The sequence below is a fragment of the Engystomops pustulosus genome, chromosome 11, assembly GCF_040894005.1.
Source record: "Engystomops pustulosus chromosome 11, aEngPut4.maternal, whole genome shotgun sequence".
Lineage (NCBI taxonomy): Eukaryota > Metazoa > Chordata > Amphibia > Anura > Leptodactylidae > Engystomops > Engystomops pustulosus.
In genome coordinates, this window is record NC_092421.1 from 14503956 (window position 1) to 14516908 (window position 12953).

Below are 12953 nucleotides of genomic sequence, written 5' to 3' on the forward strand. Positions count from 1 at the left end.
AAAAATTTCTCTTCAGCTGTTGCAATGCGTTTTTACACGCATGCGTTAAACACGACTTGTGACCGCACCCTCACAGCCATGCTTATACCAGTCGAGAGCGTTAGCTCGATCCGGTGGTAGGTGCATCTAACGTGTGTAAGGATAGCCCTTTTTAAGGATAGTCCCCTTAATTCCCCTTGTAATCTTTAATCAGAGAATATGCAAATTTTCTAAAGAGGCTACTGGGGTATGGAGTAGCCGGAGCTGAGGCTACATGGTGCGGCTACTCCACGCCCCAGTAGCCTCTTTGATCCTCCTACCAGATGGCTTCAGCGCGCACAGAACTCCGGTTCTCGGACGAGTGCGCGCAGCTCCTCGTAGGTGCGCGCTGACGCCATCTGGTAGGAGGATCAATGAGGCTACTGAGCTGTGGAGTATCTGGAGCTGAGGCTACACGGCGCGGCTACTCCACTCCCCAGTAGCCTCTTTAGAAAATTTGCATATTCTCCAATTAAAGATTACAAAAGATACAGGGGACTAAAGCATTAGCCCTAAAAAGGGCTATCCTTATATACGTTAGATGCACCTACCACCGGATTTACCTTAATAGGTTGTTCCGTGGTGGTAGGTTTCCTTTAAAATTCCCATGTATTGTGGCTAAAGCTCATCCGTGTGAATTATGGCTGATACCATAATAAAGCCGAATTTGTAAGCGCCCTATTTTTTTATTTTTAGAAGTTGACAAGAACTGTGAGATACAGATGAAGCAAAGTGTAATATAATAACTTGATATTAAAAACAAAAACCATTGAAAAAGTCAAGTGAAACTTTGCTGCACCATTAAAACTTAACATCTGTACTGTATATATCATTCACTTAAGGAGTAAATCCAACCCAAGTCACCATCTACTGCACTGTGGTTTGCAGGACATTTGGACCTCACTTGTCAGACCTGCTGACTGGTACTGGCCTCAAATTTAGGCCTCTTATCCAATTTAGGCTCAAATTGGCCCTCAGATGACAACTTCATACACCAGAGGGTCCATAGCCCCTGTGTGAGCTGTGTGGGATTCACCTCTTCATCTAAAGGCCCATAGGAGCTTAAATTCTCGTAACTGTGGGAAGTACTACCTGTTTTGAAGCACCAGTCAATTATCTTGCATAAGCAAGAGGTTTTCCAGGGAAATAAGATTTTGTCTCCTACACGTCTGAGCTGGTAACATAATAAAACTTCTCTCCACTTTCCCACCACTTGTGGTCCCCTTTGTACTGCACTTCTCGTGTGTCTTTCTACATCCAAGGAAACACTAGGAGAGTTCTAGTCCAATCACCGGCTGAAGTGGGCCACCACACAACCAGTGAGCATCCTACCAAAGTGTTTCCTGGGGTGTAAGGCGAGACACAGGAAGTGCAGTGAGGGGGAAACGGGAGTTGCACTTCCCAAGCAGCGGGGGGCACTGTTTGCATTATTTTATTATTTTACCAGCTACCGTGTAACCATGAAACATCAACGACTCACTTAAAGGACTTGTCCATTCAAATTATTTTTATTAACTTAGTTGATTTAGCATGTGTGGCGCTGTTACTAGATGATACCATACTGATACATGCGGTTCCAGGCTATTAGTAATATACACTGACATTTCTGGCAGATGTACATTATAAGCTGTGACGACTAGGCAGCCAGGGCTGATGTTTTTGCCCATTGCTGTGGATTTACGAGCGTGCTGACCTTGTGCAAGTCTGGTCATACAACAATGGGACAGTATTTACTGTGCCGGCTGGGGGGGGTTTGTTAACATTCATTTGGATACACTGCTTATATCGATGGAGCTGGCCATCTTCAATGGGCTAAATCATGGAAAAGAGCATCGCTGTGCTGGTAATGTAACTGCTTGTTATAGTATATTACTCACATGGACTATAGTGGTGATGATGTACTTATCCATACAGTAGAGCCTCCCTGGCATGCAGGTGCTTTGGTTTCTACCTCTTTATTTTGCTTAGACGATAGTTAACATTTTGCTCTGTTGGCCATAGTCGGATAGATATTTAGGGGGAGATTTATCAGAATTGGAAACCAATAATAGATCAGCTTTCACTTTCCCACAGCTGTTGAAAAAATGTAAGCTGAGCTCTGATTGGTTTTTCATTGGCAACTAGAACAGTTTTACCTCCGACACTTCCGATAAATCTCCCCCTATTCTGCTTTTGGGGATGATTTACTATTGTTTTACTATATGTTGTCCATGTGCTAAAACTCCTATGACCAGAAAGGTTATAAGATGTTCACATAGTACAAAGTTAATTGCTGATTTTTCTGTTGTAGGAGTTTATTAGGTAAAACTATGGGTAGGTCATTGCTTGAAAACTCACATATATGTAAAATCTTCCCACGTGGATCACCCTAAAGAAGTGGTATCCCACAACTATGGAGGCTCCCAAAGATCACAATAATGGGGGTCTCAGAGGTGCCGAAGGTAGCAGAGGTTGGCATAAGTCAAATACAATTTTTATTGTGTATGTGTTGATGGAATGATTGGCTCGCCTTCCATTCTAGTGATTGTTGGGGCAGTTACCATTGGTGTTGCCAGCTTGTAGGCATTTACCATGTAACCCCTAGAGGTGATAATTGTAATTTGCACTTAAATCCCTAAAGCCATTAATTATTCAGCTTATTCTGGAAGCCACTTTTCCACTTTGTAGTTTCGGCTTAGTTTGGTGTGGAATGGCTTAATGTAAATCGGGTATCAAAAGTTTGCTTATTCAGTAGAGAAAGTACCGGAGACAAGCAATCAGAGGGGAGCCGTATGCACATGCGACGCAACGGAGCCACTTCAGACCACTTGCTACCAAATTGTTAGCAGACACTATGAAAGTACCTGCTACCAGATGCCTTCCAACATTTGTAAAAAAATTTCACTCTGACCGGAGCTCCGAATATTGTGATAGTTCCTCCTCTTAAGATATTTCTCCGCTTTTTACACCAAAGAAATAAGAAACTTTCTCTACACAATTTGTAAAAGCAAACGACTTCCAACAGGAATAGACCACCATTCAGATCCTCCTTAGTGCGGTTTTCCTTCCTTGATTCCACCATTAACCATAGCAGACCGCTAGAAGAAAACATTCCAGTTTTGCTTCATATGACAAAAATCTTCATGTCATGCCATTGCTTGGACGTTTCAGGAACAGTTTAAACTCTGTATGGACTAGGCCTGTTTTACATTGTGGCAATTCCACAAAGCATTACTGATGTATATCGCTTTGTTTATTTGTTGTATGTTCAATTATTTCAGCTTAAAGTGATAAATGATCTGGTAATTCTTATAAAACTTCTCGTCAATACCCCTGAGTTATCCAGTATGCTGCATGGTGATAATATTTTGATAATAATGATTATTATTATTCAGGGTTATGTACAGGTTGTCCCCTACTTAAGGACACCCGACTTACAGACAACCCATAGTTACAGACGGACCCCTCTGCACACTGTGACCTCTGGTGACCTCTCTGGATGTTACTATAGTCCCAGACTGCAATGATCAGCTGTAAAGTGTCTGTAATGAAGCTTTATTGATAATCCTTGGTCCCATTACAGCAAAAAAAAAATGTAAACTCCAATTGTCACTGGGGCCAAAAAAAATTTTGTCTTGATCTACAATTCTAAAATATACAGTTTCGACTTGCTTACAAATTCAACTTAAGAACAAACCTTTGGAACCCATCTCATATGTAACCCAGGGACTTCCTGTATACAGATTCTGGATTCTTCTCTAAATTAGACATACGTGACATATCCAGTTCTGAGATTTCTTTTATCCATGCATTGAAGAGATCCTAGTGTTAGCTAGTAACTTTGCTCTGTCATACCCGTACATTTTCTCTGTACCTTCTGCCAGAGGTGCAAAGTGGCTGACTGCACCGCTGATGTTGCTGCAAAGAGATGCCGCCCTGAGGCAAGAGACTCAACTCTCCTCATGGCAGATTCACCATTGATGGTACTGATCAAAATGTAGCCCCAACCTAGTACTGTGCAGTCAAAAAGGGGATTAAGATCCCATAAAGATCAAAAGTCACTTTCCAAAGCTTTTTGTATCATATGGACAATTTACTTTGGAAGGGTTTGAAAGAAAATATCTGTATTATGGACCAGTAGTGCCCTGCACCTTGTATATGTAGCCTAAGCTTCAACTTCGATTAACAAGACAATGTTAGTGTAACATCGGGCATAATTTTGCAGCTCTTTTTTTAATATAAACATTTTTAGGATTATTATTATTATTATTCAGGGGACGGCCTGGCAGATTACACACAATGGGGGTCATTTACTAAGGGCCCGATTCGCGTTTTCCCGACGTGTTACCCAAATATTTCCGATTTGCGCCGATTTCCCCTGAATTGCCCCGGGATTTTGACGCACGCGAGCGGATTGTGGCGCATCGGCCCGGCATGCACGCGACGGAAAGGGGGGCGTGGCCGAACGAAAACCCGACGGATTCGGAAAAACCGCCGCATTAAAAAAAAAAAAGTGTCGTGGAACTTGCACTTACCTTCACTAGGAATAGGCCGGTTTACTTGAGTGCATTTCGGCGTGCCTCGGGGAACTTCAGCGCAGCAGCGCCACCTGGTGGACGTCAGAGGAACTGCCTTGGTGAATCCCGGCCGGACCCAAATCCACCGCAGAGAACGTGCCGCTGGATCGCGAATGGACCGGGTAAGTAAATCTACCCCAATAAGTCATATGTAGTGGTATACAGTTTGCTTAGCATGGCATGCTGTATGCCCAAGGCAGCATAAATGGGCACATATTAAAAGTATAGGTTTTTCTGTTATTTACTGTTTCAGTGTTTTTGACTGGGAAAAAAAAGTGTTTTTTTTTTTCTTTCTACTTTATCTTAAATTACATTACATTATCTTTTCACATAAGTTAAGATTATTGTATGCAAATGGAGCATAATTATGTTCTACGGTACTTTCCCGCACTTACAGTACTTTACATTAAGTGCCGACGGCAGCAGGAGCTGTAAAGACGGGCTGGACACTTCCCAAAATGTCTGCACTCCTTAAACTGCATGCTCAGCTTTGGGCTGGTCTACTGTGTAGGATATCCTTTGTCACAGTAATCTAAGGACAAGGCGGCTTTGTTGCTGGTTTTTTTTTTCCCGATTTGCTTTGTAGTTGTAAATATTCCACAGATCCATTGAATAAAAAATAATAATTAAAAAAACAACAACACATAACTTACCCACAGGGCCATAATTACATATGACAGGAGACCCATTATGTGCTTATCCCCATATGAAGGGACCTTTTCTCTAAACGGTACATGATAACTGGGGATCCTGGTGCAGATCTTGCAGGATTCTCCACCTCCGCGCGATCCCTACTGTAGTGAATCGTGCAGTGTTGATACCTCATACATTATTCACATGACTGCTGCAGCCTCAGTGCTCACATGCCATACATACAACTGACTGCTGTCATGTATATAATGTATACAATGGTATCACCATTGTATTGGCGGGAACCACCAAAAAGATAGTGACAAAGCAGTGGTGGAATCAATTAAATATGCCAATATAGATGGGTTTTTTCCCTAATGCACTCGACAAAAGTAACCTTTCTCAATTATTACATAGTTGCGAGGTCCCTCCCACCATCCCTGTTTGGCTTTCTTAGCCAAAATCAAAAGTTCAGTGCTAGATAAAATATAATACTGTTTCAGGTCATTAGGTTACAGACAGTCCCCGGATGACGTACAAGATAGGTTCTGTAGGTTTGTTCTTAAGTTGAATTTGTATGTAAGTCGGAACTGTATATTTTACAATTGTAACGCCAGGCAAAAAAATTTTTTGGTCTCTATGACTATTGGGTTTTTAAAATGTTGGATTGTCATAAGAACCAGGATTAACAATAAAGCTTCATAACAGACACCTGTGATAACTGTTATAGCTGATTATTTTAGCCTGGGACTAAAGTACAGTAACTTACCAAGATCCAGAGGTCCGTTTGTAACTAGGGGTCGTCTGTAAGTAGAGTGTCCTTAAGTAGGGGACCGCCTGTACTCCTCATGTTCTTCTAGCTGTACTCTCTCTTTATCATTTACAGACCTAGCTGCTGTGACTCTCCCATCTGCATAAAGCTTCTATGTAATGTGGCAACCAAGTGTAGAGCACTAAGGTATCTCCATTAGTTTCATACAAGTGAATGGAGATGTGGTCATGCATGTGCTACATTAACATGAGATGTGTGGATTATTTATTCTTTTGATTTATTAGGGTCTTAGGGTTTATCACCCAGGGGTTACGTTTAACACCCTCTTTTTATGAGGTGACATTAAACTAGGCACAGCTAATTTCCCAGTTCCTATTCAGAGATGCCCTGTTGAGAAGAGCACTGTAGTCTCTTCGCAATCTGGTGAGTTTGAGTCCCCGGACTTCAGCCAGAAGTCACCTAGAAAGGACATGTGACAGTTCTATATGTCATGGTGCTGTTAAGGATGTTGGAGAGGGCTTCCTGGCCACCTGTGATGCTCATTGGGGAGTGATAACCCTGAAGTCTGTACAATGAGCAGTAGCCAGTTCATCATTTATGCCAATACTGCAAACAAATCAGGTTTCCAAATCAAACTTTAGTCCAAAGTTCGGTTAAATCTGAAAAGGTCCGCTCCTCAATTCCCATACCCTGCCAGTCTGGTATTGATGAATAAAATGAATCCTTTCGGGCTAAGTGTGGATTCAGATAACTGTTAAAGGGGGCCGTGATCTGGTCCCATGATTTGCAATCAGATCACGGCGCCCAGAGACCTTTATTGCTCCCGGTGATGGCGTGGTGAGCACACGGTGTGTCACCATGCAGTCACCGAATCGGCTATGCCCCAAAATATAGAACATGTTCTATTTTTTGGCAGATTTGCGGCTCGCCTCCTAGACTGCCTGTGGAGCAAGGTGGGGTGAAGAGCCCTCCCGGCCCTGTGCTCTCCCAGGATCCGGTGCGGACGAGCACCAGGCACTCTGAATGCACCCTAATATACACATATAAAGAAGTATTCTCTGGGAAAGAAGGATCAAACTGATGGAATTCAATATACCTGATCTTTTTATTCTCAAAGGACATAGTTATTTCGAGAATCAATTACTTTTGTATACAAATACTTTGAATTAAACTTGAAACCTAAGCGTCAATCTACAAAGATGCATTTGTCATTCCCTGTATGGCACCTTATAGTCTTACAACTTAGTCCTACAATTCTTGAGAAGGAAAGGGTCTATGTTAACCTATGCAGCCGGTGAAGGACCATATAACACTACATTGAAGTTAAATCTGCTCAACTAAAGAAAGTCAATCTTTTCCCCTGACCCACTTTATGAATAACGTCTCCACCATCTGTGCATGTTTAGTCCTGACACGGCTGAGGTGACATCTCCAAATAATTGGTGCATGTGATGCTCTGTTCTTCCCTGATTTGTGTCATGCAGTGTGCGACTTGATGGTATACATTGACGTTCCTTGGTATTGTATAGTGTATTTTTTAGACTGTTAGAGCATAAAAAGGGAAAAGCAAGTCATTGCCAAGGTCAGCTATGAAAGGCGACCACTTGTGTCTGCTATACTCCTCCATTGAATTCAGAAATTCATCACAAATAGAAGAATATTATTAATCTTATAAAAAAAAGATACATTTTAGGTTATTTTTGAAACTGTATATCACTTTTCAACAATCTCACAATATAACAGGAGTACAGTCTTTGTACATGAGGAGTAACATTGTTTCTGAACCCTTTGTGACGTATAGTTTCCTCTTTGCAGTCTGAGTCTGTAGTCTGCGTTCTTCACGCAGGTAGGAGGTGGAGACCTATCTCCTGTGACGCACTGCTCCCCCTTCCTTTTACATAAAATTTCAATGTAATATGACATCTCAGTATACTTTTATCAGTATTGCTAGCAAGACAGAATTCAGCTGCAGTTTCAGAAAAAGAAAAAATCATGTTATCAGGAATGGATGGAACATGACGTAAATTTGATAAGATCTAGTACAAAGTTTCTTATATTTAACTATTGATTGCAGAGTTTATTGAAAAATTAGGGACCATTTAAAGGAACTCTACCACTTGGGTAGCAAGAATTTTAACCGAAGCCTCTTACTGCTAGGTGCTGTTAAGGGATCATATCTTGATTAACTGCAAAACCTTGCCAAAAAAAGTCTTTAAAATCAGTGTCCGGCGCTCTGGTGCACGTCCTCTAATCTCCTGGCTGTTGTGAATGCTGCACGCCTCTTACCTGCTCTCAGCTACATCCCCTCCCTCCCATTCACTGTCCGCTTTGTTTTGAGAAAGGGGTGCCACTCTGAAACGCATAAACAAGGACATTCCCTGTTCTTATCTTGTCATCTTATTGTATCATTGGATTCTTTGTTTTTACATTGTTTTATAATATTAAAACCATTTAACTTTATTTGGAGTAAGGGTCGAAAATCCTTTTAATATAAACACTCCTATACATCACTATAGTGCCTGCTTTCAGCACCTATAGGTCTGGCCTATGTTTGCCAGTTCCTATTTTGCCCACTCTGTTGTATTATCTCTGGGTCCCCGTGTTTTTTGGGGTGTTGGGCCTTTTTTTTTGGGCTATCGGCAGCTGAGTCTAGCACATGGTCTTGGCTACGTTCCATTGACAACTACTGAGGATCATCGGAAAACCTTTTCCAGTTCCAAGTTGTTATGTTTTGCTTCCACCCTCCGTCTTTTCCATTTTGTTTTGTTAATCACTTCTCGCGAAGGGTAATGGGGAGCAGGTAGGAGACGTGCATAATCAGCAACAACCAGAGCGCCACGGAGATTATAGGATGTACTCCAGAGTGCCGGACACTGATTTATATGTGTGAAATATCAGCACAACAACACCTAGCAGTAAATGGCTTTGGTTAAAATGCTGGCTATCCAAGTGGTAGAGTTTCTATAGGAATATAAAAGTGCTGCGGACTTTACTCGGTGAGTGATGAAAGCCAGACAGAACAGACCCTGAGCCATGTGTAAATATTGTATAACAAGTGTGGACCCTAGAAGTATAAAGTTGTAACAAAGTACACTACTTATTAATAACTGATGTGAGACATATTTATTTCCCAATGAAAGCAGAAAACCAAAATCAGTCCATCTCAACCTCAATGTCGGACTGGCATATAACATGCAACAAGTACTTATTGTATAATCCAGAATCAGGATTTCTATTAACGGAAAACTGTCATCAGGATCACAGATTTTCACCTAATGACAGGTTCCCACAGCCTTTTTCATACTATTTTCAAATCTGCTTTTAGATTTAACATTACTGGTTACATTTTCTTTTAAAAGTTGATAAAAAATACACCTGCCTGAGCCAAAAGGGCGTCTGAGTCCCTGTCATCATCATTATCTCCTCTATGCTCCCTCCTGCAGACGTGAGCTGCCATAGATTTGCTTGGAGAAGGGGGTCAGCTACTGGCTACCTGAGTGAGGGGAGAGGAAGGAATGAGTGAGTGAGAGAGATAGCAGAGTAGAGAGGAGATAATGATGATGATTGCAGCCATGTAGCAGAAGAACCCATGACTCGATCCTCATTTTTCATCTACTTTTGAAAGTGAGTAGAAGTAGATATGTTATTTCTAAAAGCAGATTGGGAATTAGTATTAAAAAGTCTAAAGGAACCTGTCATTAAGTGAAAATGTGTGTCCTAATGATAGGTTCCCTTTAAGCTTTATTAATTTAATGCAAAAAAATCAAATACAAGCATATGCAAAACATCATGGTTTGAATTGGATCTCTTACAGAAGGGAGAGCAGATCCCACCTCTACCCAGGCAGATTTTTCCCTGCCCCTGATGCTTTCTGTTTTTGGCAAGTATCCATCTATACTTAGTCCATTATATTAGTGATGCAACTAATGAGTGATTTTATAACTAACCCTTGAAGATCAGAGTGTTTTTAGCCCGGTACTTGACTGTGGCTATCTCCCCTGTTGAGGAACTGTAGCTGGTAATGGATCTGAAGAAGGCTTCTCGAGAAGTGTCCTGTCTTCATGAGAAGAAAGAAAAATGATGCAAGGAAAAATAAATGTGTAGAACAGACAGAATGCAAGGGGTCAGATGAAAGTAGAAGGGGTTTTTTTATGAAAAAACTTAACTTTGAAATCTGACATCAGAAATAAATCACATCGTTCTTCTATTCCCTGCCCACAGTTACTTCTCATTGGGACCATATCCATAGGTCCTGTGATTAATATGTATGTTATGATAGAAAATAGATAGAGAGCATATTGGCCTGCGGCTAAACCATATATATACATGGCATCCCATGTGTGTTACTTTGAGATCAAGGACAGGGAGGCGAAATTCCTTTCATCTTACCAAATCTCAACATGAAAAAAACCTTTCTAAGACCTCTGAAGGTGGTGTCTGACAGCCAGGTATTAGCAGCAGAATTTTGGGGGGGCTTGTATTTGATTTTGCAGTAGTAAAAAGGTGCAAACTATTTTTCTTAACTTAATTTGCACAAATATTTCATGCAAATGAAGGACTTTCACTGCCCTTACTTTTTCCACAATGGGAATAGATGGAGCCACCAACCTCTGGCAAACTTGTAAATTACAAAAAAAATAGGAGCACACTGCAAAGGGAAACATTTTTTTTTTTTGCACACATCACTTAAAATCTTTGGGTCTCACTTATGATCTTGAGATCTGGCTATTTTGAACACAATTCCTTGTGTTCTTTGCCATAAGTCCTTTAAAGTCTGGACTAGGTTCAGCCTGTTTATGGCCATGTTCACACTCCTGTCAATTTATAAAATAAACTAACGTCTATAAAACTGTCTATCCATATTTATTGTAACACAGTGGATCAGTGGTTAGCACTACAGCCTTGCAGCGCTGGGACCTGTGTTCAAGTCTTAGGGTCAACATCTGCTTAAGAGTTTGTATGTTCACTTTGTGTTCGTGTGGGTTTTGTCTGAGTCCTCCGGTTTCCTCCCACACTCCAAAACATATGGGTAGGTTGATTAGATTGTGAGTTTTATTGGGGACAGGGACCAATTTGGCAAGCTCTGCGCTGTGTAATCTGTGTGCGGTATGTAAATAAAGGAATTATTATTATTAACTAATAATTCACTGCTTCACTGTTGATTACTAAAAGTTAAAACATATACATTATAGCACCCAACATGTTTCACCGGCATACCGTCTTCCTCAGGGGTTAGGGCAGATAGGTCCCAAGTGGTGTAAACAAATCACACCTTGATTTTTGATACGCTCAGCATATAGACGGGGAAAGCTCCCGATGTTTATGCTGAGATTACACATATACTACCAGGAGGAGGCAATGTATTTTCCTCCATCTGCACAGTAGACATCTTACACTGTGCAAAACACAGGATGGAAAGATGCAGTTTGCTCTGTCTTTTCATCCTGCTGTTTCCTGCTGAGTGACATGTAAGCTCAGCGGAGGCCATTGAAGCCTATAGAGGATGGATGCAGTATGCTCCATATGTCCATATAAGCACAGTAACATCACTTGGTAGACATCCGGATGTTCACCCCCCTATCTTGCTTTAAGGCTGGAGGGGTGGAACAGAAGGACACATCCCAGTGTATTAGCTTGTACAGTTGGATATCTCTGTGTCCCACACGGCTAGGGCTGGACGGGCACATGTCAGTGCTGTGAGCCCCTGTTGTGCTCACCATACCGAGCCCGGGCGCTGTAGACGACTATGGGAGATACGTCCAGCCAAATATTTGCGGCCGTACATACGCCCCCCATAAGTTTGTGTGCATTTGGGCCTTACTCTGTATACCAAAATAATTTGTATATGTGGTGATAAAAGGTGCTGCGCCAAACAAGGACATAAATTATATTTTCACCACCTGGTTCCCATAAAAAAAAAAAATTCTGCTCCCAGACAACCCTTTTAAGCTGCACTGGCATGTACAGTCATGAACGTGAACATTTATCACACTAAATGAGGCCTGTAGAGTCTAAGATGTAGTTTTTGGATTTTTTTTTCTGATATGTCGGTAAATTTGTTGGGTGGATAACGGTCTTATATGTTTTCTGTTTTCTGAATAATATTACCGTACTCGCTGTAGAGTGATGGATTTCAGAGTTTGTGGAAATGGCCTTATTACTGCTGATCGCTTTCCTCCTTGGCATGTACATATCTGAATGCTCACGTTGAGTAAGCTGCCAGAACTTGTACTTTTATAAAGTGGTCACACTTGCTGATGATCTATTAACAACGAAGCTGCAACTAGCTGCTACTTTACCCCACTTTCGGGACAGTTTTTGTTAACCAAATCATAACTTGATCGGATTTCTCAGGTGTAGTCTCATCAGACATTTGATTTAAAATTGCACTATTAGAACATTTTATTGGGAAGATCAGATTAGTTAGAATTTTTTGGGAGAAATAATTCAGATTTATGGTGCACTTTAGTCGTTCATTGACTGCTAACCTCTTGTGTATTCTTTCTGTGCTGAGCAGCACATTAAATTGGCTTCTGTCCCAAAGCAGGAGGACAGCGATGCTGAGTATTTTGTTTTTGAAACAATCGCCTTATTGAGAAGGGGCGGACGCGTGAACCGCTACCATGGCGTCTGGTGAAGTGTGCGCAATAAACATAAACATCTATGTAAGAATCGGCAAAACGTCTATAAAGAATATGAATCCATGTGTTCTATGCAGAGCATATTGTTAATGAGGACTACTGGCGTAAATCATCCGAAATCTAATGATGGTGTGGGAGGATGTGTTTAGCCTCTATAGTAAGAAGCCTGTGTATAGACATTATCACTTGTATACAAGCTGTATACACATATAGAAGTATATCTATAAAATAAATCAAACATATTAATTGACAACAGAAAACATAAAGACCTAACCACAACTGCACTATGTAAACTGGGTCTAAACAAAGTTAAGGGTTAAAGGGGTTTTCCCACCA

The 12953-nt window shown here is 41.2% G+C and overlaps 1 protein-coding gene and 1 long non-coding RNA gene across 45 annotated transcripts in view; one reads left to right on the forward strand and one right to left on the reverse strand.

Moving 5' to 3' along the window:
* Positions 1-12953, forward strand: part of ANK3 (ankyrin 3) — a 411799-nt gene that overhangs the window by 252624 nt on the left and 146222 nt on the right. Inside the window, exon 1 of one of the 42 annotated variants that reach the window (XM_072129796.1) lies at positions 1765-1861. The exons of the other annotated variants lie outside the window; for them this stretch is intronic. Within the exon in view, the coding sequence (XP_071985897.1) occupies positions 1838-1861 (24 nt within the window). The 5' untranslated portion in view covers positions 1765-1837. Of the gene's footprint in view, positions 1-1764; positions 1862-12953 lie in introns of those variants that run through there. 42 annotated transcript variants of the gene reach the window in all.
* LOC140105759 (uncharacterized) overlaps positions 1-12953 on the reverse strand; it is a 244894-nt gene that overhangs the window by 37419 nt on the left and 194522 nt on the right. For all 3 annotated transcript variants that reach the window (XR_011850634.1, XR_011850632.1, XR_011850633.1), the window contains one exon: positions 9924-10033. This is a non-coding gene — a long non-coding RNA (uncharacterized lncRNA). The remainder of the gene's footprint in view (positions 1-9923; positions 10034-12953) is intronic.